Source organism: Megalobrama amblycephala, linkage group LG5 (genome assembly GCF_018812025.1).
Source record: "Megalobrama amblycephala isolate DHTTF-2021 linkage group LG5, ASM1881202v1, whole genome shotgun sequence".
Taxonomy (NCBI): Eukaryota; Metazoa; Chordata; class Actinopteri; order Cypriniformes; family Xenocyprididae; genus Megalobrama; species Megalobrama amblycephala.
This window is the reverse complement of record NC_063048.1, coordinates 9,989,986-10,017,934: the sequence shown is the minus strand read 5'-3', so window position 1 is coordinate 10,017,934 and position 27,949 is coordinate 9,989,986. Positions and strand designations below refer to the sequence as shown.

The 27,949-nt window shown below is 34.3% G+C and overlaps 1 protein-coding gene across 5 annotated transcripts in view; it reads left to right on the top strand.

Moving 5' to 3' along the window:
- Positions 1-27,949, top strand: part of LOC125268434 (kelch-like protein 29) — a 236,254-nt gene that overhangs the window by 114,952 nt on the left and 93,353 nt on the right. For all 5 annotated transcript variants that reach the window (XM_048190629.1, XM_048190626.1, XM_048190628.1 and 2 more), the window contains 3 exons: positions 7,864-8,002; positions 16,796-16,992; positions 20,693-20,952. In XM_048190629.1, coding sequence (XP_048046586.1) covers positions 7,864-8,002; positions 16,796-16,992; positions 20,693-20,952 — 596 coding nt within the window. The remainder of the gene's footprint in view (positions 1-7,863; positions 8,003-16,795; positions 16,993-20,692; positions 20,953-27,949) is intronic.

Below are 27,949 nucleotides of genomic sequence, written 5' to 3'. Positions count from 1 at the left end.
GACTTTCTTTCATCTTCGGAACACAAATTAAGATATATTTGATGAAATCCGAGAGGTACATGACTCGTCCATAGACAACAATATAACCAATTTTTACGGTCCAGAAAGAAGCCCGCGTTCTGACGCTGAACGTAAACGGCGTATAAGAATGACACAGAAGAGAACATTGTTGAATAAAGCCGTTAGTTTTGTTTTGTGTTTGCACACAAAAAGTATTCTCGTCGCTTCATAAATTTAAGGTTGAACCACTGCAGTCACGATTACTTTTTAAAAAATGTCTTTAGTACCTTTCTGGAACTTGAAAGTGGTGGTTAAATTGCTGTCTATGGACAAGTCATATACCTCCCTGATTTCATCAAAAATATCTTAATTTGTTTTCCGAAGATGAACAGAGGTCATACGGGTGTGGAACGACATGAGGGTGAGTAATTAATGACAGAATTTTCATTTTTGGGTGAACTAACCCTTTAAATGCTATGGTTAAATATACCTACTGTTGTATCTTATGCTCGACTGCTCAACGTTGAGTTTACATTGAGGTACAGGACACATGCATTATACACAAGCTCCTAAATGACTGTGGCTCCTCACTAATGTGCCAGGTCAAGTGTGTGTGCTGAAGAGATGATAAGTTGTAATGATGTGTTTTGTTTTATAGGTCCTCGAGCAGTGAACTTCATATAAGCCTCGAAGTCTAGTGAGTGGCCTTTGTAGCTGCCTGTTTAAGGCTTCATAGGTTCAGACATGAGGGCTGTTTCAGAAGGCAGGCAGCATAATTATGCCTTTTAAGACATCTTCCTTGGGAAAGAATTAAAATGTATGAATGAAGCAAGAGAAATGATTTATAAATATGTGACCAGTCACGGAAAGTAGGGACACAAGTCGGTTTTGGGGCATTTTGAGTTATTCACAGATTCTGAAAGTGCAGTCTCCAAGCTTTCCAACGATGTGTGACACATGGAAATCTGATAATATTTGGAGAAGTTGTGGCCATTTGAAGGTAGGCAATCAAGAAAGCTCAAGAGGGAGAAAAACCCCTTTAAAGTTTGTGCAGTTCTCACCTGTTCTCACCTGCTGGGAGTGACAATAGGGCTCATTTACATCTCATTTAGATAAGCCATACCCCCTGTAAAGCTGCATGGACCGCATACTATTAATAATAAAGGTTAATGTGCATTGTAAATGTCAGTAATTTATTTTTTTTTTACTTTTATAAAAATGATTTAGAGGCTGAAATATGTGACTTTTTTGTCAAAACTCTATTTGAACTTGTGCATTGTAGATAACATGTTGCAAGACACTCCTTTAAAATCTGCCCATCATTTTTAATGTTATTATTTTAATGTTTATGTAAAGAAAAAGTACATATTGATGCTAATTTTATTTTTTATTTGCTGGTTTTCCACATAAAACTTGGTGAATTGACTTTTTGAACAGGATTCTGTGATAACCGTGATCATTTTGGTCACTAATCATGAAATGAAATGTTCTCACCTGAGAAGCCTGTTAAAGAAGAATAGGCAATCCAGGAAATAACTGGAATAACAGAGGCCAGAGATTGCTAACTATGGCTATTCAAAACACTTTTCAAGACAATAAATACATGATTGAGGCGATGAATGCATGTATTGACTGAATTTGCGTCTGAATAGCGCTGGCTCCGTGGGCGTGGCCGCATTAGCGGATAATGAGCTGAATCACGGACTTCTGACATGGCTCTCTTTTCATACAGATTACATAAACACAGAAGGTTTGTTTTCGATTTGACTTACACATTTTAAAACTTGACATTTCAACGTTTTTTCAGACATAAGTATAATTTTTTTATGATTAGTATTCACTAAGTTACAGTTCATTTTCTGAGAACTATCAGATTGGACTTCGTTCAGAGGGAGATGAGAGATCACGCATCATGTTAGTTTTCTTTATTTTTCAAAAAGCACAACATTTTGTTTTTACTCTGAGTGTACACAAATAAAAGAAGACATTCTATAGTTTCAATTGATATATATTACTTATGTCTCTATGACAAAATATGATGGAGTATTTTAAGTCTGTTTTGCTGCAATGTGAAAAAAAACCTGCAAAACGCGCCGGCGCGTTACCCGACTCCAGAGAGGTAATGTCTTATTATGCCGCTTTCATCGTCGCTCAGATCGTCTTCAGAATCAGTGAGCGCTTGTTCATAAGCATCCGGCTTGTCGAAGAAGTACTTCAAAACATTTTCGGTGTAACGGCCACGGTTCTTCATTGAATTTTGATATCAGCTAGAGCCGGCCAGAGCGCTGCATAATAAGTAGCCACGCTTCCCAGTATGGAAATACACACAGACAATGACACGCCCCTACTGCGTGCTAGAATCTCCGAAAAACAAGCCGATTTCGACCTCAAAATGTACGCTTTTAAATATACCAATACTGCTATCTCAAACACGGAAAGGCTTCTTCATGATCTCAACTAACAGATTCTGCAAAAAAACGAAAATCACCAATTTTGAAAAAAAATGCTTCTTTCTCATTTTGCTCGAGAGTTGTGCTGCCGACTTGTGTCCCTGGATTCCGTGACGGGTCACATATACATGCAATTCATTTAATACTAAAAGCTGTAAATAAATAGCTCATTTTGATTAGTATTTAATGTTGTAATTGACAGCCTGTGTACACTGTAAAAAAAAAAAAAAAAAAAAAAAATCCCATTAAATTTATTGTAAAAAACTGGTAGCTGTGGTTGCCAGAAATTCACCGGAAAAAGTATGTGACAGTGTTTCCAGTTTTATAGGATACCTGTATTTTTTATAACTTATAACCGTATTTTCATTAAGAGATATAATGTTCATATGCCTACTTTAACTACCAAAATCTACCTTTTTACCTTGAAATGTACCGATAACCGCCACAATAATGCATGGGGTACAATAGAAATCCACATGATGAATCAGAGTTTATTGTATGTGGCCTGTTGATAAAACATTGTCAGTTCCTGTACTGTATATAGACGGTGCACACGGTCATACACACAAAGACCAAACACCATCAGGGAAACACACAACACTTGAATAATGCAATAAACGTTAACTAAATAACATCAAATGTAACACAAAACACAATAATGTACATTATTGATAACAAAAATCAAAAACAAAATTGTTTAAAAATTTGCATCAAATGTGATGTGTAACATAGGGTCTTCTGGGAATTTCTTTTTATTGTTTTTTTGTTTTTTTTTTACTGTCAATTATATGGTAATTCATATTTTTTAATTGCAAAAACCATAAATTTGCTAGTATTTTACAGTAAAATTACATGTTAAACCATTAACAGTTTTTCACCATATATGGTAAGTTACAGTTAACCAATATTTTTACTGTAGCACTTACAGTATTTTTCTGTAAAAATTACAAACATTTTTTAAAGTGTAGGCAGTCGGCACTCTGTTCAAAAGTTTGGTATCAGTACAATTTTTTTTTATGTTTTTGATAGTCTCTTATGCTCACCAAGGCTGCATTATTTGCACTATACTGGTAGCACACTTGTTACGTGATTACTGTGCCACTGCACTGGAGCAGTTTTAAAGGTGTGCTGTGCTATGATTGATATATTTTTTGCTTTTTCTGACCAATATTTTGACCAGAATTACAATTGCAATGAAATTAAATCTATCAGTACTCTGTATCAGTGAGTTCCAAAAATAAAAGTAGTGATCAGACTAAAAACAGTAATATTGTGAAATATATGTACAATTTAAATAACCTGTTTTCTATGTGAATGTATTTTAAAATGTAATTTATTCCTAAATTTCCAGCATCATTACAGTCTTCAGTGTCACATGATCCTTCGGAAATCATAACAAATATGCTGATTTGCTGTTCAAGAAACATTTCTTATTATTATCAATGTTGAAAACAGTTGTGTTGCTTTATAGTTTTTGTGGAAACCATGATAACAATTTTTTTCAGGATTCTTGATGAATAGAATGTACTATGTTCATTTATTTAAAAACGAAATATTTTGTAACATTATAAATTACTTTACTGTCACATTTAATGTGTCCTTGCTGAATAAAAGTAATAATTTCATTAATTCCCTCAAACTTTTGAATGATATCAGCTCACTAGGTGTAGATTATAATTATGAGGATACATTATGTTTCAAAAATGAGACTTCTGTAGTTATGTGTGTTTTGGTAATTTGGTGTTTGTAAGTTTAATGCTTCTAGTTCCCGAAATGTGTCGGAACAAGATTCCTAATTCAACGCGACTACAAGTCACATTCTGAGCTTTGCCACAAGGGACAGTATAGTGATCATTAGCATAAACTGCTTTCCTCCACAGTTGGTTTTCTCTTTTAGGCAAACTACTGTCATGGTAGAGCGTAGAGCAGGGGTTTGAATTGAATCTTTTGGAGGTTGGTTAAAGTTATGGTTGACATGTAAATAACAGCTAGCTGAATAATATTACATCTGTTTTAATGCTATTTAAAGTCAGTGAATATTGCTCACTTGAGTACTGACGTTTGTTTGCACACAAGTATTTGTGTCTACGAATGTGAACACAATTTTGAGCGCCATTGCTGCAGTGGACTGAAATTTGTTACAGTGAAAATCTGGTCACATTGTTGTGTTTTCATCTACCATTGATTGCACATCACTCAAAAGTATAAGGCCCTTTTTACACCTGGTATTAAGATGCATTTTGGTAGATCAGATCACAAGTGGACAACGCAGATACAGGTTTAAACAGGCCTAAAACGTTTTGCATTTGTAGTGTAAATGCTCATGTGTTTGAACCGCCACAAAATACTGTCTACTCTCTGCCTACTGACCTAATGCGTAAACATTATGGAACGCGTGCCAGCAAGGTGTGATTTAAACTTTGTAGGCTATAGACCCAAGTTTGGTTTGAAGATGAAAAACGCACCAAGCACAATGTTCTCTCACCATTCCTGATTTCTAACACACACGCACACACACACACACACACACACACACACTGTTCGGCATGGTCTATCAGAGCAGAAACGAAAGCTGCTGCACTCCGATTGTTTTTCCGTCGTCTCCGGGCGCGTTCATATGCAAATTGCGTGATCTTATTCGTCCATTAGAACGAAAGATCTGAAAAATCCCATAGACCCATAGACCCTTCGCTCAAAGAAATCAGGACAGAAGTGGTCAAAAGTGGACAAAAGAGATAGATTAAAACACCAGGTTTGCTATAGTTTCTCCTTTCACACATCGAGAGCTGCATGCTTGACTTAATCTGAGAAAAAAGAGATTGTACAATAGTCTCATTCAGATAGCTCTGGTTTATATGCATGTATTCTGACCTTCGCGTTGTGTGTGGCCTGCCAGAGAGCACGCTCAAGATCTTCTCATCTCATATCTATAGCTCCATTGTTATCGATTCACAGCTCTTTTGTTCTGGAAGGACAAATTTCACAAGCTTCAGCATTCTTTCCAGTTCCACCAAGAGAGGAAAGTGCTTATGGAGGATCGTCAGACTGAATCAGATGAATGTATTTGTTCTCACCGTAACACTCTTGAGCCATTCAGAAGTGTCTTTAATGCCTTTTAAAGCACAGAAATGTAAACACAAAGGAAATGTATTGCCTTAAAATATTATGTTAAGGATGTACAGTGGTGTCTGAGAGTTGTTTTGACTCTTTTTTGCTTTAATGTCAGTTGGCAATAATGATTTGCTTTTATTTGTCTTCAGTTTTTTAAAAGTTTAAATCTTTGTTTATTTCCAGGTTTAAGTGGAACAGTCCCAGATTTTTCAGACCCCACTGTACAGTTGTTTTTGCTCTGGCTAGCACAAGTGATTCATACGCAAATGTTAATAACAATTACAAATACGTTAATTTTTCTTTAAAATGTTCCTTCCTGGTCCCGGTAGATTGCTCTGTGCTATTTTATGATTATGGTCTTCTCCAGAGAACACTGACCCACTTAAATAAAGAATAATTCCCTGCCATCCATTCTATCCTTGGCTCAAATTAATAGGGAACATTTTAGGCAGATAATCACATCACCTTTTCCTTATTAGTTTGTCAGATGTCTGTGGAACAGCTGTCAGAGGCATGTGACATGTTGCTCTAATGATGCTGAGATGCTTACACCAGCCAATTATTCAAATTATTGCATGGAAAACAAGCATATGAAATGCAGAAGTGACTTTGAATGTGTTTATTTTCAGAAGCGCTATATGCTTTGTTGCGCAGAGCTGGGTCTCATTGTACATCGGCTGTTGTTTGTGGTCTGTTCTTATTAGTCATGAATACCTGTCGCGATCATGGCGTCCTGCTGTTTTAGGGGCTTTGGGAGTTGCTGAAGTTATTTCAGCACATAAAGGCTTCAGAGATGATTAATTATACATTAAGCATGTCAGATATGACTCATGCATATACTTACCTTATAATTATTATTTGATGAGCATAATTTCCTGGACATGAGGAAATGTTGGACTATTCTTGGTCCAAAAAAAAACCATGTTGTAATGTTTACCAGTAATCTAAATGTGTGTGTGTGTGTGTGTGTGTGTGTGTGTATATATATATATATATATATATATATATATATATATATATATATATATATATATATATATATATATATATATATATATATATATACACATATACATACATACATACATATATATATATATATATATATATATATATATATATATATATATATATATATATATATATATATATATATATATATATATATATATCATTCATTATTATAGTTTATTCACTATAGTTTTAAAAAAATGTTAATAAAATATGACAAGATCTCAGAGTTAAACTGTGTCAGAAAAAAATAATCTTAATTATGTCAGATAACACTTAAGCAAAACATGGTCAGGTCAAAGTGTCTGAATAATTTTTGTATTATATAATATGTCACAGTTTACTTTATTTTGCTATCATCACTTACATAAATATATGTAATATATATATATAACACAGTAGTCAACATTTGAAGTGGATCAGATTTCATCAAAGTTGCCCTAGTTTAGTTATACATATAATGTGTGTATCATTATCATTATTTAATTTTTATTATGATTTTTTTGGACATGATTTTCATGATAATTTATCACAATTTCCCCTAAATTATCATTACTGTGCCATGTCCTGATGTTTCACTTTTTGAATAATGTATGCTTTCATTTATACATTTTATAAGTAAACAAATACATGTATACTATAATTATATTTATTTGTTTATTTGTATTAATTTATATTTATTAATTTAGTATTTTTTAATTTATATTCATTTATTTTTGAAAACATTGACTTTGCTTATCATATTAATCAGTAGCCTCTGAGCTCATGTTAAGTCTATGTAGACATATTTACCATGGTTTATACAGAACAGTTAAAAATGTAAGTCTATATGGAGAACATGAATGGAATTTTCATTTCCAGATCCCAACCGTAGCACGCCATTGTCTGTCAATGTAATGGTTTACCCAAAAATGAAATGTTTGAAAAGAACTGAAAGAAAGTCATACAGGTTTGGAATGACGCGTTTATATGATGACAGCAAATAAATTTTTGGCAAAAATATTCCTTTAAATTGTAGTTGTAGATGTGCACATCTTACTGACAAAGGTCAGTGTTTGTTTAACAATGAAATGAGAGTGCTGACCTTTTGCCCTAAACTTTTGTTGTTGTTTTTCCTTCACGCTTGATGGTTTTATCCCTCTACTCCAAATCTTTTCCAGCTCTTTACTTACACAAACAAATCATCTCCAGTTTTTCTTCCAACAATGATTGGTTGTGTCATCATATGCTCTGTGCTTCAATCTCAGAGCATACAAAAATCATTGTTTCTCTTCTTTCTCTTGTTCTACAGAAATGTTGAAGGAATTGAACCAGCAGCGGAGAGAGAAAGAATTTACAGACCTGAAAATAATTGTTGAAGGCAAAGAGTTTGAAGTCCATCAAAATGTTCTAGCTTCCTGCAGCTTGTATTTCAAGGACATGGTGAAAAGGTTTGCTTTCCTCCCGTCCTTGATCTATTCTGTTCTTTTCATAGGGTGCATTTGTGTCGCCTCCTTTTCCCTCCCCATCTCTTGCAGGTCTGAAGACATTGGTTCCTGTCACAGGGCCAGTAGCCATTCTGTCTGTTCCACCAACAAATGTATTTCACTGCTGAAAAAGGTCAAGGCGTGGACCAATCTGACCCTTTCATCTCTATTTACTAAGTGTGCCAATTTGCATTTTAATGGGCGAAGAAGTTCCATGACTGGGGGTTTTAATTTTAAATGCTTTGTAAATGTCAAAACAAATGAAAGGCAGATTTTAGGAGTGCGTTTGGCATATGGCATCAGCGCTGTGCTCCGGTTGTCTGTGTCAAGTGCTTAGACGGGATGTTCTAGTCGTCCCACTTCACCCTTTACCTGCTGTGACTTGCTCTGTATCTCGGTGGAAATTCACACAGCGCTTTGAGCATGCCGTTGGGATTAAGCCAACCTGCAAACTGCACAAATCTGGTTTATGCTTCGGGAAATTCTGTTTCTTGCCGACTTGCCGTCTCATATTGATGCTGATCTCAGGAGTCGGGTGTCCCAGAGCCGTGTGACTGACTGGATGTTGTTTATGAGTAAAAACTTAGTACATAATTATGTTTACAGGCAAAGAAATGTACAATCTGAGAATCTGTTTTACATGTATCATGCACTCTTCTGGTAAAGCTCTTGAGGAGAATTTTGCTACATATTTACTGCAAATTCATGTTTTCACATGCAAATGAGCTTGCAAACTGTTTGCAGTAAATTTGTTGTAAATGGTTGTAGCAAACCTTAAAAACTTAAAATGTTTATTTAAATATGACAAATTTTGATCGGTGCCTGATTTTTTTAGCTAGCAGAAAGAAATAGTAGAAATATGAACATAAAATCTATTTATCTCACAGTGCAAAGCTAGAAGATTGGAAAAATTATTGTTAAAGCCTTTTATTCAAACTTTCCTTCTAAATCTTATAAATTTCCTTTTGACATATGTAAAGAATAGAATCACAGTTTGTTTAATAGAAGTAAAATCTGTTTTCCAGAGTTTTTTTTTTTTTTTTTTTGACATTTTAGGTAATCTTAACCCTGTAAAACCTGACATATGGAATAATAGTCGGACAAACAACCATGAAATGGAACAGTTTATTGAACTTTTAGACCTAATCTAATGTAATCTAATTGAATGATATAGGTAATATGGAACTTTCATTTGAGGAGTAATAAAACACCACATTTTTATTCAGAGGCCCACATTGAGCAAAAATATGCAATTTGGTCCATTTGCTCATATTTATATAGACAAAAAGTTAAATGAATCACTTATAGCTTGTAATGTAAATCAGTGAGATCTTTATAACAGACTACTTTTATAAAATGCAAAAGTTGTCACTCTGTATCCCCGAATAAGATGTCATAGTAAGATTATATTTCAACTGTAGTTTTTAAACATATAATGCAATGAAATACAATGATGATTGAGAGATCAAACTTTTCTCAAAAGTGTGATGGATCATATCTGATACTTAGAATTTAATATAATTTTTCTTAATAATGATGTATGGATAATTAAGTGAAGCCAAGTTGATTCAGTCAAGTAAATGTTCATCTTTAAATATTACTAACAATATAAAAGTTATCCGTACATTTACTCAATACAATTCTGTGAAGATTTCACAGCAAAAAGACACAAGCTGAGGTGGACATTTTTATAATTATACTGAAAGGACTTTTACTTGCTAAAAAAGTATAAACTATCAATCAGACGACAGAAGCCAATATAGTAGATATTGTGCAATGGGCTCTTCAGCAATGTTTTGATCATGTTGATGATTTAGAAGCCTTATAAATTTGCATATCAAGGGCCAGATTTACCAACAGCTTGCATCAGCGCAAACCCTCTTCTGGCATTAAAAAAATACTGTCCGGATTTACTAAAGACACGCAGTGAAAAAGTTGTGCTGAAAAGGCATGGACAGGGTTATTTTTGCGGCATATGCATTTGTAGGATTTTTCCTTTTCTGACGCAAAATTTATGGGGGGAGAGTATTTAAATGAATCATGCAAGTTTTACAGTTAAGGTTTGAGCTTGTCAATTTACTGTTATTTGTGGCATTATTTACTGCCCAAAAAAGCATGTCTTAAACCAGACGCTAATTTGTCCTGTTTAGTTACTCTGGCCCCAAATATTATACAGAAAGCTTTATAGGGTTAATGTTTTGTTGAATCAAAGTGCACAACAGTACAACCCATTGTATATCTGTCCCAATCAGTCTAGTTTCAGTTGCATCCAAACAATTACAAGAACCAGGGCATTGAAAGCAGAGAACAAATAGATTGGCTTGGCAGGTGTAATTGCTATAATGCTTTCAAATTCCTGTACAATATACATCATGATACATGTACTCCAGCTTCAAGGACAGATTGTGACTGAGAATCAGGCCGTTTGATTGTGATTTTAGTCCGGGTCGAGCTGAGCTATCTCATGAGCAGCAGCAATGAAAACTGCATTAGGAGCAATAACTCAGAAGTTTGTTCTCGGTGAAGCACAAAATGTGCTGATACACCTCACAAAGCGATTTGAGTTTCACTGCCTTTGGAAGGACTGAAACTAGGGCCTTTGGATGGAGAATTTCACACTCTCATTGACGTCTAAATTGTCCTTCTTAGAACACAGAGGAAACAAGAGCATTTCTAGAACCTAGTGAGCTATCAAGGCAGCATTTTAACTGAAATGCAACGTTTATACACTCATGATGATCATGATTATTCATCCATTCATTTTTTCATCCATTCATTCATTTGTTTTTTTTGTTCGTTCATTTGTTTATGCATTTATTCATTTATGCATTTTTGCGTATGTTTATGTATTTATTGCTATGCATTTGTGCATTTTTATATATATATATATATATATATATATATATATATATATATATATATATATATAAATTAGTGCTGTCAAATCGATTAATCACGATTATTCACATCTAACATAAAAGTTTGCTTACATAATGTGTGTGTGTGTATATAGATAGATAGATAGATAGATAGATAGATATTATGTGTAAACAACTTTTATGTTAGATGCGATTAATCGAATTGATAGCACTAATATAAATCATTATCAGTTTATTTTTTTCACTGGCATTATGATTTCTACAAATGATACACAATTCTGCCTTGGAATAGATCCAAAGAAGGCATTTTAGAAACCTGCATAATCATGCACATATGATGCCTGTAGCCGGCTCATTAGGTTACAGAACAGATGTACAGAGTCCTACAGTAACATTGCCATTCATTTGAAAAATACATTAGCTCTGTGCATTTCAAGTAGAAAATATGTAACCCTGTCAACAGTTATTAAGTCCATATAATGCATATGAACAGATACTTCAATCCAGTTCAGCCTCATAGAGTTCAAGTTCAATCTGTCATTCATGTGCTTGTACATACATAGAGCTGCCAGTCGACTGAAAATTCATGCTACATTAAATCGAGAGTCAACAGCTTTGTTCACCGGAGTAAAATCAATGGCGAGTCGTGATCTGTAAAGCCGTGGCATACTAAACCATTCTGAAAACATTCTTGCATTATTTATTTATCATGCATTTCTAGTGGGAAAAATGTGAGTAGTCTATTTCAGCCTGATTATTTGCTTGTGCTTAATTAAGTACTGACTTTAATCTTTGAACTTTTAGAGAAAAAAACTATATGATAAATATCAAATCTGAACGAAATATTCATCTTTGAAAATGATATATGCATTGAACTGTAATCTGAGTTTAATATCAGAGATGTCTGGCGGCCCTTTAATGGGCGAATCAGCCTGAGACTAAAGTCATTATCAGGGTGTCCGTCATTTATACCAGTCGAACGGACCGGGTTTATCTAATCGTCTATAAAGAACACCTGCTGTATTTATCATTCTCAGAGAAAATGTGCATTAAAAAGTGATTCATCCATTTAGCAAATCATCCACTAAGTGGATCTGTGTTTGAATGTAATATATAGCCATTAGCGCTACCTCGTTCACATTGATAGAAGGTAGCGCCGCTTATGAATTTCACAATATCTCCAGAGATTCAGCCTGTCTGCTGGATTTTATTGAATATTTGCGCTTTGTTTCTGGCAGTGCATCCATCATATTGCCACTTGCTGAGTGCTTCCACGTATATATTAGCATAGACACTATGTTATTATTCTGAGACTGATAGCTGGCATTGAAGAGCACACTTTTGTTTGGCAACTCTTGATTTGTTTTGTTCCATCAAAAAGTACACTTAACTCAGAAGTTCTAGTGGTTTGATATCTTTCATTTTGATCCTTTTATCATTTTTCATGTTTAGAAGAAGGAATAGTACAGGCATAAGTTAAAAAGGTTTAAAGCAATGGGATCAAAACTTGCAAACCACCTTAGACTGATGTCATGACGGGGTAAAGAAGTGAACTATACATAAAGCAGGGCTAGAAAAATAGTTCCGTCTAAAAAAGACACTTTACAGTTCAAATAACATGCTCTAAAGAATTCATGAAAGCAAATCAGTGCTCAGGTGTATAATCAGGTATAATGTTGTCCGACAGAAAGCACTCACATTTATAGATTTTTCAGGTTGCTTTTTCTCTCAAGGACGTAGGCAAATGAATGTGCTCGACATTTCTTGGAAATTTGAAAAATAGAAATTGTCATTCTTAAAAGGCCTCCCCCCCTTGAGTGCCATACTTTCATCACTTTATTTTACCAGTCTAATCAATATAATAGATCGTAGTCAGTGAACAAAAATAACTTTTTATAACCATTTAATGAAAATTTTCAGGCAGACATGTTTCAAACCTGATTAAAATTCTTTCTTTCTTTCTTTCTTTCTTTCTTTCTTTCTTTCTTTCTTTCTTTATAAATATTTTTATTTGTAAAAAATTAAGTTATGTATCTATTTTTTAACAAAATATTGTTTTGTTTATATATAATGTATATTTACATATAAATCATTTTCAGTTTTTCTTTTTTTTTCACTGAGCTTGTCTCAATGCGTTCTGGTTAACAAAGGATACATGCGATGCTGCCTGAGACTATATCCAAAAGAAGGCGTTTTAGAAACCAGCATAATCATGCACATATTATGCATCCCTTCATTTTTAAAAGCCTTTTTTCCCTCTTTGAGTGTCATACTGTATTTTCCCAGTCTAATCAATATAACAGTCATAGACTGTGGATGAAAAGAAAGATTTTGATAACCATATAGATCTTTTTTTCAGGGCAGACGTTCATACTTGAGAATAAAATTATGGCCAAAAAGCTCTTTTCTGAGCACAAGTGTTTATGGAAATTGGGAGTGTGGATTTAGATTTCTGTAATTGATCTCAGGGACAGAGAGAGGGCTGAATTTCTATTTTCTTTCTCTTCCCCACCTCTTAATGGTTGACTTTTTATTATTATTATTATATATATATATATATATATATATATATATATATATATATATTTTTTTTTTTACCTTTTCTTTCTTAATATTTCTCCTCCTCCACTTACACCTGACAGCAATAAACTTTGCATTTTTGTTTTTCTTTTCAGGAGTAACATTTCTTTATTTTTCAGCCACTGCCAGAGACACCCACCTCACTTCATACTCTGCCTTTTGCCTCCCTCCAAGTCAAACCTCTTATAACGTCTAATATTACCGTTCGTATGCAGGCCGTGTTGAACTCTGTTTTAGCAGGTGTTTGAAAGTAAATCCACGTCCCAGTCATGGAATGGTCCCTTTCCATGTAGGATGGCTGCTGGTTCCCTGTGGCAGAACTGATTTTCTACCCCCTCCTTTTCTTCCCTGCTTACATCACGCTGTCTGTCTGTCTGTCTGTCTGTATGTAGCATGCATTTGTCTTTGCATAGGTTCTGAATAGAGATGCACCGATACCACTTTTTCCAGAATGAATCCGATATGATACTTTCATTTTTAATACTTGCCGATACCAAGTACCAATACCTGTATTTTAATTTTTAATTTTTAAAAATATTTGCCAGAGAAACCAAAAGAATATTAATCAAATTAGTTTTTTTAAATTAAATTTTCATGCCTAATCATGCCTGTTAAAATGTATTGTAAAAGCATTGTTCATATTATTGCTTTATCATGTTTTATCTTTAATTTAATATCAAAGTGAACATTTAGAGCTGTTCCAGCAGGGCTCAATGATAAGGATTTTTAATTTTTTAATTTTATTTTTACCGGCCTGGTTGGGCCAGTGGTTCAAATTTTTAGATACCAGTGAAACGTCACAAATTTCAGGTACAGAAATTAAATAAAGTGATCAAATGTAAAATAACACTGCATATTCTTCACTGTATGTATGTGTATATATATATATATATATATATATATATATATATATATATATATATATATATATATATATATTATTATTCATTATTAAATTTACAAAAGTTATAAAGAGCAGTGAGTGATTTTCTCTTTTGTGTTTTTTTTGTTAGATTAACAATGAGGACAAAGACAGCAGTAGGTTTATTATAGGCTGCTGTCACTTTAAGGGCTGCACGTATTCAACATACAGAACAGTTACACATCCGTTTTCTTTCTGTTTACGTTCACTTCAGTCATAACCAACTATATTTCACAAGGATACTTACCTGTTTGGGCATTTTTACATAATTTTGTGTGAATTTGTCCATTCAAGTGCAAGAAGACCTGAAAGAGCTCGATTTAATAGGCTATTTGTGCCCTGTCATAAAGCTAGCTTTCTGGGTGCGTGCTTCAGATGTTTGCGCACAGAAAACTTATTGAAAACATCAAGTGATTACTGTACCGCCTTCCTGTAATAATATAGGGAACCACTCGTTATACATAAATCACATAACAGTTTGTGTTTTTACTTGTATATACCATTTAGTTGTAATCCAAATGACATGTGCTGCGTGATCAATGAGCTCACTCTCTCGTTACCGTCAGTTAACGTTAGTAATAGGCTCCTCGTTTTACTTCCTTTGCTATATCCATATTGCGCTCAATCTAGTCTGCGTGTTTCGCTTATCAGCCACCTCACAGAACCTATAGCGTGAATGATTAATTTGTTAAATATTATGTTAATTAGACATTTAACATTTACTTCATAGACATCCTTTTCTGATATCTTCATTGTGTTCTACGTTTGCTCTGTTGTCAGTGTTTCTTTGTTCGGACACAAACACTACACACGCTGCATGGTATCGGTTTTTGGTATCGGAGCATTTTGATGAGCACGAGTATGCGAATGCAGTATCAGTCCTGATATCGGTGCATCCCTTGTTCTAAATATACCTACACTTTAAGTGTCTTCATGAAGGTTCACAAAAACACATACTGTGATTTGTTTAAAAAGGAAGTGTGCAATTTTTGATGCTAAAATACTTTCTCAGTTTTGGTGCAACATGAAAATGCATTCAAAACTCATTTTACGTTTTACTTGAAATTACACACTTCACCTTTAAAGCATGTTGTTCGAGTAGAATAGGAACTGTAAGCTGAGGCAGAAGAGAGGTTATTATTATTATTATTTTCACCTCACTGCCACGTCTAACCACACGTTAGACGTGGCCGTCCATTAATGGAACAACATTATGAGCTTTTGTTTCTGGAGACACCTTTGTCTTTTTGCAGTATAACTGATAATTTGAGGTTTATAGATTTAGTGTCTATAACGTACCCAAACAATGGCAAAAACCAAAGCCAATCAGTCCTCAGCAGATATGCTAAGCCACCGGCCCTCTTCTAGATGGAGAGCAGCTCATCTCAGCAGCCATGCAATCTGCACTCCCCATATGCCTTTAAATATGTATTATGCATGGAAATGCATAGCAGCTCACTCAAGTTTTCCCTCAAGCGCCGCTGTAGAGAAACTCACAGGCCTGACTTTGAGTCACACTCGCTGAACAGCTTTAGTGGATGTTCTTCCAAATTAAGTTCATCTCACTTTAGAATGCTTGATAGGTTTTTAATTGTTTCTTAAAGGAATAGTTCCCTCAAAAGCATTATTTAATGTACCTCATGTCATTTCATATTTTTACAGTGTAAAATTTATTGTAGAATTTTTATGCAGTGACCATGTCAAGCTCCTAAAAGGAAAATAAGAAACACCATACAAGTGGGTTTAGTTCACAGTACATTAACTAACAGATACAAGTTTTGATCTTAATGTAAATGCTGGGATTAACATTAACTGAGATTAATAAAAACTGTATAAGTATTGTTCATTGTTAGTGCATGTTAACTAATGTAGTTAACTAATGATAACAATCTAAACCTTACTGTAAAGCGTTACCATATTTATTACTTGAATTATTTTTTTTTTGTTTTTGCATTTTCAGAATTAATTTTAGTTTAAGTTTTAGTAATTTCATTGTTTTTTGTCTTTTTTTAATATTTCTATTTAGCTTTCATTTTTATTTCAATTTTTAATTCATTTTAGTATTTGGGCATTTGTGATTTTCCCTTTTTTCTAATAATAATAATAATATTTCTCAAGCTTAACTTGATATAATACATTTCAGTATTATTTTAGTTAACTCAATTTTAATGAATTTTTCAATTTGACTAGTTTTACCTTTAGCTAACAATAATAACACAGTTCAGAAGTCAAATGATAGCTTTGTGTGAGGAACAAACAAAAAGTTAAGTTGTTGTACACTGAAAATACACCCCTTTTTTTCCCCTCTCTACTGGTAGTTGCAATTGAGACGCAACCTGCAGGTCTCTGGTTTAACGTTCGTCAATTTGTGTCCAGGTTATCGGGCGAGAACAGAAACGGTGAGAAGATGCAGCTGACGATGAGCAACATCAATTCAGATGTTTTGGAGCTTCTCCTGGAGTTTGTTTACACCGGCTCCCTCATTATTGACTCGGCCAATGCCAAGACCTTACTGGAGGCGGCCAACAAGTTTCAGTTCAACACGTTCTGCAAAGTTTGTGTCTCCTTCCTTGGTAAGAATTGTTTCCATTTCACCAAAGCTGTGTTCCTAAAGCAACTAGTTCTTTGCTGTTCGAGTGAACACTAAGGGCCCTATTTTAAGGATCTAAACGCAAAGTGTAAAGAGCACGGCGCAGGTGCACTCAGGGCGTGTCCAAAACCACTTTTGCTATTTTAACGACGGAAAAACGGTCCGTGCGCCGGGGCACATTTTTGAAATGGGTTGTCCCTATTCTCTTAATGAGTAATGGGCGTAACGTTCAATAAACCAATCAGAGTGTCATCTCCCATTCCCTTTAAGAGCGAGATGCGCTCGCGCCATGGCGGATTGCTATTTACATGGCGTACATGCGATGAGTCAGTTAATATATATGTGTGTGTATTGGCACGATTGTTCAATTAATTAGCCAATTTCGTTCATCATTATAAGTAGTAATAGGCTGAATTGAAAATAGATAGCCTAATTCTAATACACGTAATGACTATTCATCATTACATTTTTATATTTATGTTTTTAATATTTGGCATGTTTGTGTGATGCGCATCCCTGTGTGTAATAAGCAAAGTCAATGCACACTGTGGACGCGCCCAGAGGCGCAGTTTCTACCAACGTGCTCTAACAAAAAAATATTGCGCCATTGACTTTAGACTTTAGACCAGGTTTGAGTTGGTCTATGGCGCAGTCTATTTTCAGCTCCTTAAAATAGCAATGCGCCAGCAATGCGCTGAACACACCTCTTTTTAGACCAGCACGCCCATGGGCGCACTAACTGGCGCAAATGCATTTACTAATTTAAGGACATGGCGCTGAACGGGAAAACGCGAACGGCGCCGGACGCAAACTCGCAAACACACTTGCGCTGCGCCTTGCGTTGCATTGCGCCGGGTGTATTATAGGGCCCTAAATTGCATGCATTTCATACAACAGTCGGCTCAGAGTATGCACTGGTTTCACTTTCAGACAAATCAAAGAAACTTGAAAAAAAAAAAATGAGGTGGTCATTAAAAATAAAATTATGACTGTTTTTGGTGAAAGTAACCTTGTTTAATAATGAAAGAGGATCTCAGGAAATAAAGGCTGCAATAAATGCAGAGCATAATTGTAGTTCTCAATCTCTCATGGACAAATTATGATAATAGGCTTTCTAATGAGTTTGTTTTTGTTGGTACTCTAAAATCTTGGAGTAATTTACTGGAACTTCATGGTGAAGCTGTGAGGGAATACGCTCATTATTCATTCTGTCCACGTCTCACACTCTCTTTTTGGATTCTGTTTCCCCCTTCAGAGCTGGAGGCTTGTGTTATGTTGATTGACAGACGAGCACAGACACACACACTGTGGACTGAAGTGAATCAGAAATACCCTCGCTCATTACGGCAGTCATAATGACTTGCACGCTGCTTGCGAACGGATGTCTTGACAATGGATTTACACTAATTTCTAGTAAACTGAATTCTTGTTGTAATATTTTAGTCAGATAATGCACTTCAAGCCAGACTCCAAGGAGTCAATCCATACATATTTTAGCGTGTCGATCCTGTTGGGTGGCTGTGAGTTAAGAATGCGGTTGAGTCAGTTGAGTTTGAGAATTTAATTTGCGATGCAAGCAGAATGCAGGATTATAATTTGATATTGATCTTAAGGAAGTACACATTAAATAGACTGACTTTCTAATAAATTCATGCTGTAAGTGTATAGTTTCTGTTTGTAGTTTTTAAAAAAATGTCACTTTTCAGCATGAATTACCTATGAACATTTTGTCATACAACATATATTGTGTACGACATGTATTCACAGATACATTAATTGATATTATAATCAGGGTTTGAAATGCCACCTATGGACCGTTGTTATATTTATATGTATTTCATAATATTCAATAACTTTCAGATATTTATTTACACAAATATTTATTTATAACAAATTTATTTTACAAATAAAATATTTATTTTACATGTATTTTATATATATATATATATATATATATATATATATATATATATATATATATATATATATATATATATATATATATATATATATATATATATATATATTATTATTATTATTATTAATACATTTATAAAATATGTATTTGTATAAATGACTTTTTATTATATTTTACCAATGAGCTGTTTATTTATTTATTCATTCATTTATTTATGCCTGTATAAAAGAGAATAAATAAGCATTATTAGTCAAAATGTATAATGATTGTATTACGCAGAATTGAAATAGAATGTGGTTGTCACTCTTGTAAATACTTGAACTGAACTTTGAATAACTAGTAACTAAGTGACTTTTTTCCACTATATTTGACAGTACTAAACTGCATTGAGTAATCAAAATGCTTTATAACAGTGTCATGAATTATGCCCTTTTTAGATTTGGTGTTGATAAGGCAGGTGCAAGGAATGTGAACAATGAGTTTAGCTTCGGAATCAAAAAGTCGATGTCGGCAGCTTTAACAGCTCTGGTTGGTACTTCTCTTCCCATGAACCCCTGGGATCCGGAGCTTATTAATCTATCAGCACCTCAACGACTATGAAATTACATTCTCTCCTGTAGGGATTTGCTGGAGTGCTCCATCTGCTTCAGTATACAAAAGTTATAAATCAAAAATCGAAATGTGCAAGACTGACTTTAAAACTTCTTATTAGCGTGACTGCTTCAGATAAGCGACATGACACTTGAATGCGTATGAAAAGTGAACGCTTCGCCAAAGAAGATTCATCTTGCGGGCAATCAAGGTTTCATCAGTGGGAAAGAGTTCTGAGTTCTTACAGTTAAGATGGTACATTGAAGTATTTGGTAATAGAAATCGAAGCCATCTATAGTTTTATAACCTTGTGTGCTTTCATTACACATAATTGTGTTTTGAGTACTACGAGGGGTGTTGTATCAGTGTAGTTTCTTTACGCCTTTATCCAGAGCTTGTCATATATGCTTGATTTAACGCAGCAGCAAAAATAATGATTGTGCCTGCAATTTCACCCAATTAAAGTCAACAGTTATTTACTGTAGTAGGTAATACAGTCTTTCTAAAATCTTGCAAATTAATTGATGTGGTTTAATTAATTGTAATTACAGCAATAATATCAAATAATGATAGATTTATTCTGAAATTAAATGCACACTTTACACCATCACATCATTAAACTCTTGTAAATTATTATTAGTCAAAATTAATGATAATTATTGTACAAAACTGTACAATAATTTTGTAATTTCTGTTTGTAGTTTTTATTTTTTATTTTCATTAATTTATATACATTACATAATTTATTTATACAAATATTTATTTATAGAATTTATTTTACATATAAAATATATTTTACATGTATTACTTATTTATGTATTATATTTATTTTATTTATTTTTATGCCTGCTTAATATTTATCTATCATTTTGCTGTGCGTATTTGTTTGTTTCTACTGTATTTATTAGGATGCCTATGTTTAGTAGTGGTTTTGTTGATTTTTCATGCAGTAGAAAAGGTCTTTGTCTGTCTGGACTAATCAAAGTCCTCCTGTGAGCCTCCTGGCCTCCTGTCCAATCGATTCACATGCTTAGGTCTTTTTTCCAGTAGCTGCTTGAGATATTATACTCTCAGCAACACACTTGGATAAATTTAATCTTCCAAACACCTCTCATTGTTAATATGTTCAGGGTTTGTTTCCCAGCTCACACGTGTATGTGTGCTCCTCTCGCAGAGAAACAGCTGACAGCCAGTAACTGTCTGGGAGTGCTGGCCATGGCCGAGGCGATGCAGTGCACTGAGCTCCACAACATGGCAAAAGCCTTCGCCCTGCAGAACTTCCCTGATGTGGCCAGTCAAGATGAAATCTTGAACATTTCCAAAGAAGATCTGGTTAGTTACATGTCCAACGACAGCCTGAACACGAAAGCTGAGGAGCTGGTCTATGAGACAGTCATCAAATGGATTAAAAAGGATCCCAGCAGCAGAGTTCAGGTAGGAAACCAGAGATCAACCCTTGTTAGTGATGTTAATCACACTGTTTTCAGTGGTGGTCATGTATAAATATGCTGCTTGGTAATGATCATGGAGATCTATTTTCCTGCATAATGTCCCATGATAGAGAAGTAAGTTCTCAAATGTGGTACATGGGAATTTGGATGCAGCTTATTTCCTCTAATGTTTTGAACTTTTGTGGCCTTTTGTTTTTTCAAACCCAATGATAGGCCTACCACAGTCTGTCTTCTGTGTTTTGTTTGTTTACTGCGTGCATTCAGAGTATTCCAGACATCCTATCTCGTAGAGAAGTACAATACCGCAAAAGTTTGGGGTTAGTGTGTGTGTATGTCTCTTCTACATCAGCTCAGCTACAATGTGGTGTACCTCAAGGGTCAATTTTAGGACCCTTGTTATTTTCACTGTATTGTACATGCTTCCACTGAGCTTTATTTTTCAGAAATACAGCATATCTTACCATTGTTATGCTGATGAATCCCAATTCTGTTTCCCAGTGAGTGTAGACAAGAATTGTTCATCTGAGAATGCCTTAAATTGATTCAAAGATGTTAAACATTGGCTGGCAAATAATTTCTTACAATTGAGAGCAAAACCGAAGTCTTGATCTTAGGTTCTTCTTTGTCTTGCTTACCTGGCCTACTGTAGTTTCCCAGTTAGGTCAGTTGTCGTCAAAGATATAAGATCATGTGAGGAATCTTGGAGTGATTTTTGACTCATCTTTACTTTTCAATAAGCAGATCAGTAGTGTTGTCAAGAGTAGTTTTTTACCGCCTGAGATCGATTGTTAAAATAAAACTTTTTCTTTCCCTGGACAGCTAAACTTGGCAATTGTGATCCACTCACTTATTTCATCAAGGATAGACTATTGCAACTCATTGTATATTGGTCTGCCCCAAACTGCGTTATCCCATCTACAGCTTGTCCAAAACGCAGAAGCCAGGCTGTTAACAGGGTTAAGAAGAGGATCACATTTCCCCAGTTTTAGCATCTTTACACTGGCTCCCGGTGAAATTCATGATGATTTTAAAATTCTGATTTTTGTTTACAAGGCATTATTTGGTCTCATGCCCCAATATATCAGTGACCTTTTACACCCTTACTGGTTAACCAGAGTGCTCAGATCTTCTGATCAACTTCCTTTGAAGGTTCCTCGTTGCTGTTATAGATCTAAGGGTGACCGTGCCTTTTCTGTGATAGGTCCTAAGTTATGGAATAGTCTTCCTTTCCATAGGTCAAAAGCTGAAAAGGAGCAAAAACATCACATTCTTCACTGCCTGTTCCACAGAATTGCAAGATTAAACCACTGGTTTGCATAGCAAGTAATCAATTTCTGGAAATGTGCTGTCTTTCCTGAGAAATGTTTTTTTTTTTTTTTTTTCTTCCTTTGAGGTGCAGTAGACTTTACTGATCTTCATATCTGTTGGAGCTTTCAGAGAAGGTCTGAAAAGAGTCACAGTAATACAGATTTGAAACATTCACAATGTCATGCTAATGCGAAGCGCTTGAGGAGATTATCATCCTGAGAATGTGCCGTCATTCCCTTACATTAAATATACTAAAAGTTAATTGATTACATGCTGTTCTGTAGCAGAAAAGAGAGAAACTGTCTGAACGAGAAGCATATCATCCTACTCCAGTGTGACATCAGAGATTCAGGTCTGTGTTAAAGTAAATACAGGCCAAGATGTCCTTTTTCCTTACAAAAGGTTTATGTTTACTGTTTAGACCAATAATCACAAAGAACCTTCTTCAGACTTCCTTGGTTCCTTTCCAAAAAACTAGTGAGCATTGTAGCGATTCTGTACAGTTATTAATCAATTTATGGGTGGGGCATATGAATATAATAAGTCATAAAGCTGTATGACTAAATATATGCACATACTGACCCAAGGGGGAATTAAACATATATTGTGAATTAATTACAACGAATTATAATCAATTACATATATGATTAGTTCTGGTTTAATAATTATTTATAGAAACTATTAGTTTGTCCAGCAAACAGTAAGCTCCTCACAGAATATCATCAAAAGGAAGGTTTCTTTCTCTGGCCACGAGAAAGACTTCCTCTCCTAGCATCCAAACGTAAAGCAAGGATAGGATCGAAATGTTAAAGTGACCTGGTTTTTGTTGAATGAGCAAAAGAACAATCGAGCATGAATAATGTGTTTAATATATGCAAACTACTAATACAGAGGTTATGCGTCTAAATATATATACAAGAATATACACATATATACAAGAGCGAAAGTAAAGACAGGAAAGGAGGGATGGTCAAAGAATGGCAAACTACGACCGTTAACCCTTTTGAGAGCCAGCACAGAAATCAGTTTAAACAAATTTCAGAGAAATGAATACTTGCATATGGTTCAAGTCGGTGTGCAACAGAGTTTCAGTGTGCTTGGCTTGGTTGGTCCTTTCTGAGAGGGTTTCTCCGGCGGGGTTTTCAAACGAGGTTTAACTGACGCGTAAGATGACAGAGAGAGAGTCCAAGGAAATGGTCATCCCGGGGGGAGCTGAGTGTGTGATGACAGCGCTGTTGCCTGAGGCAGTTCAGGGGCAATCGAGAGACAATCGGGAGACAAAGGAAAAGCTGCGTGTCATTGCTTTTATGGAAAACCAAGATAACACACCTCCTGAGTTGGAACGGCCAATAGATGCGTAGCATTATTTGGCGGGCAAAGTTTCTTTGTCTTGTCTCCTAATTTATGAGTATCAGATCAGATTTTGAGATGGATTACTTTCTTCACAGTATCATTAAACAAATAGAACAATGTATTTGACAGCCATGTGATATACATAGGTGAATGAGGCGTGGAAATCGCTTTAAAACGAATCCAAACTTGACAGATAAAAAAAAAGCATATAAAAGAAGTTATGGTTTACAGACAAATTTATCATTGAAACTAAAACTAACTCAACTATAGTTATTTAAACTAAGTCTAAACACTAGGAAACATGCATGCCTTTGACATACATGACGGGTACATTTTGTCATAGTTATATTTTACACATACAGTCTTCAATGCATGTTTGTGTGTCTGTGTGTGTCTGTGTCTGTGTGTGCGTGGTGTGTGTGGTGTGTGTTGGAATGTTATCTGGCACTTAGTCCACATGAGGGGCCCTTTGATGTCCCAAGAGCTAGGAAATGGGGCCCTCTGTTTTACCTCGGAGGGTAACAAAGGTGTCAGAGTGTCTGTTTTTTCTGGACCGGCTGGAGCCGAAGTCAGATTACAACACAGTCCAGCATGCAAGAAGCATTCTGAAGATTCCAGATTTTATTGACTGTGCTGATAAGTGTGCATATGCTACAGCATTTTTAGGGGTCACGTGTGTTTCTGCACTGCAAAAAAATGATTTTCTTACTCAGTATTTTTGACTTGTTTTCCAATACAAATATCTATACTTAAATGACGATACTTTTACTTGGTTTTAAGTCTTGATAAAAATTGATAAAAAAAATTAAGAATTGAGTTTATACTTAAAACAAGAAAAAAAAAAAGAAAAAAAAAAAAAAATCTGCCTATATGGGTCAGAAAAATAAACTTAATTCAAAGGAAAAAACAAGTTTATTCTTCTTAGCCAAATGGCAGATATTTGTTTTTGTTTTAAGTGTAAACTCACTTAATTTTGATAATTTTTTTCAGGACACAAGACTTTATATCTCATGTCACTTTCCTTCAAGTTAATGCATTTTGATTTACAGTAAGAATGTTTAGATATTTCACTGGGAAAAACAAGACACAATTACTTATGTATTACAGTTTTACTACAACAGCTCTCTATGTTTTGGCACAAAGCCCATGCCTGAAGGTCTTCAAGTTTTATAAATGGCACGTTTTCTCTAGTGTTATAGCGCTAACTTGTTTCTGTGGGCTAAGACACATACACATTACGTAAGTGTACTACTAAAGGGTTTATTTTAAGTTTCTAAAGAGTCAGCAGTAGTTAAAACCTGTGCTATGGTAATTAAGGATTAGCATTGGTTGCATTATTTAAATGTCACCAGATGAAGCTGTCCTTTTAGAAGTTCACGTCAAACTGAATAGAAAAGCGTATGAATGTGCAGTGTTGGGAGAGCTATTTTGACACTTGTTTGTCAAGCTAAAAAACATACTGGTTATTTAAAGTAGTTAAATTGCAGTCAAGACACTCAAGTTAATATCATCATATTAAAATGATTTCTGAAGGATCATGTGACACTGAAGACTGGAGAAATGATGCTGAAAATTCAGCTTTTCCAACACAGAAATAAATTACATTTTATATTATTTTCCAATAGAAAACAGTTATTTAAAAATCTTACCGATCCCAAACTTTTGAACGGTAGTGTATATACTTTATATATATATATATATATATATATATATATATATATATATATATATATATATATATATGTATGTATGTATGTATGTATGTGTGTGTGTGTGTGTGTATATATATATATAATACACTAGTATTTATTCATATCTTTTGCTGTATTGTATCAGTAGGAAATATCATTTTACATTTCCAAATATCCCTTTTTCCATCAATTGTATTAATCCAGTGAGATTTTTGTATGCACAACCACAACCAAGCAACATGCTCCACACGGAGATCTGATCTCACCATCATCGAGTCCATCTGTGACTACATGAAGAAACAGAAAAAAATGGAGACAGACTAATTCCAGAAAACTGCGGCAACGTCTCCAATACACTTGAAGAAATCCTACCTGCAAATCTACAGTACTGTGAAAAGTTTTTGGCACTAGTGTAAAAATGCTGTAAAGTGAGAATTCTTTCAAAAATAATGTCATAAATAGATTTTATTTATCAATTAACTTATATTAACTAAATCAAATCAATATTTGGTGTGACCACCCTTTGCATTTAAAACAGCTTTTGTCCTAGGTACACTTGCACATAGTTTTGCAGGTAGCTTTGCAGGTAGGTTTCTTTAAGCGTATCTATACACAACCCCTCTACAATCTAGCTTTCAGCCATTTTGACCACTTATTTTTTTAGGTTAAATCAAGAATTTACATGGTTGTACAACCTGATGAATATCATTTGTGCCACCTGAAAACATTAATAATGACAGGAAATATGCTGAATACTGGATCTTTTTTTGTATTGATAGATTTTTTTTATACATATAAAAATAAAATGCAAATACAAGTGTTTTAGTCTACAGTCTCTATTGAATTAAAAGTAGTAAATTTATCAAAAAAAGAATAAATCACATGACATCACATTTGGAACTTAAATAGGCTACAGTGCAATAGATTGGTTAGATACACTGTAATTGATTGTGATTGAGTAACAGCAAAGTCATGTTTTAAATTGATACAAATGGAATCATCAGAATTTTGAATTAAAATGATTATCATTAAATTTAAATAAAAAAATGCATTCATCAAAATGTTTAAAACATTAAATGCATAGCAACATATAATACTTTAATACTTTAACTTTAATGGAACATATAATAACTACTAGACAAGATTTATCACATCTCTTTTCTTTTTGCAATATATGCTTCTCTTGCAACCGATTCATTTTTAATGCACTCCCTGTGTCATGCTTTTTGGTCCCACTTTATATCAAGTATCATTTATATATTAAGCATTTTACTCATTCTGAATGTAGGCTCAAAAATGCATTAGTCCTCAACACCTCAGAGACATGCCTGTGAAAAACAAAGAAACAGGTCATTTGTGAGGAGAGCACAAATTGTTTTTGTTTTTTTTTTATTATTATTTTAGTTTATTTTCTCAAGTCAAAATAAAACTGAACACCTCAAAATTGCAATAAATCAAGGTCGACAGAACAGCCTCTTGAACGTCGACAGACACTCAATTCTCAGTTAAGCTCAAGTGCTCAAAAAGGGGATAAGTAAGTATAACGGATAAATAAAAGAATGTTGAGTAAAAGTAAATAGTCAAAGCCTACTGGCACTGGACACTGGTTTCAGCCTTATCACAGGCTGCAGGAATGTCCTCATCTTATTATATGAAACACCTGCAATTCACAACTACCTTGCTAATGCACTCATATTCGTGCAAAACACACAAGGTAAAGTACCTTCAGTGCCCTGTAGATGGCGATATCAGAAAGAAACCGGCAGAAAAAAAGTTTTCTTAGTTTTACATTGGTTGTACCACCTGATATGGAAAGTGTATCAACCAACCCACACTTGAAAGTAGCTATTTGTATTGGTATTTGAGAGAGATCTACAAACCCTTTCTCTCTGCCACAAGGATCAATTTTGGTCCTCTAAATGCTGCATTATCATGCTAATGTTTATTACCTTGCCATTTCATAATAAAAGACCCATGTTGTGCCACCATGACATTTGAGAATGTCCACATTTTTTGTTTAAAGATTTTTGGTAACAGTTTAAAATAAGGTCTCATATAATGTATTAACTGACATGAACTAACCATGAGCAATACATATCTGTTCCTGTATTTGTTAATCTTTGTTAATGTTAGTTAATAAAAAATACAGCTGTTCATAATTTGTTTATGTTACTTCACAGTGTGTTAAATAATGTTAACAAATACAACTCTTGATTTTAATAATATATTAGTAAATTTCATATTTCTAATGTGTAAGTCATTTTTTTTTTTTTTACTTTTTTCTTTCATACATTTTTTCATTAATTTTCATTCAGTCCATTTTAAATTAACTGTTAGATTATTTAATATGAGTTTAAGATATGTTTTTTTTATTTGTTTGTTTGCAGCCAATACACATTTATTGCAGCAAAAGTGTAGGCTAATCCAAACACAGAAGTTACTCTTCAACGCTGTGACTACACTCCGCCTGCATCTGTCTATTAAATAAATTTGCTTTTGGAGTTTCAGAGCCAATTGAGCACACTGTTTGGAGTGCGTAAAGCGTCTCTGTGAAACTGGATCAGATGGCATGAGAAGGAAGCAGCAGAGATTGATGCAATGACCTTATGTTTATTTGGCCCTGCACTG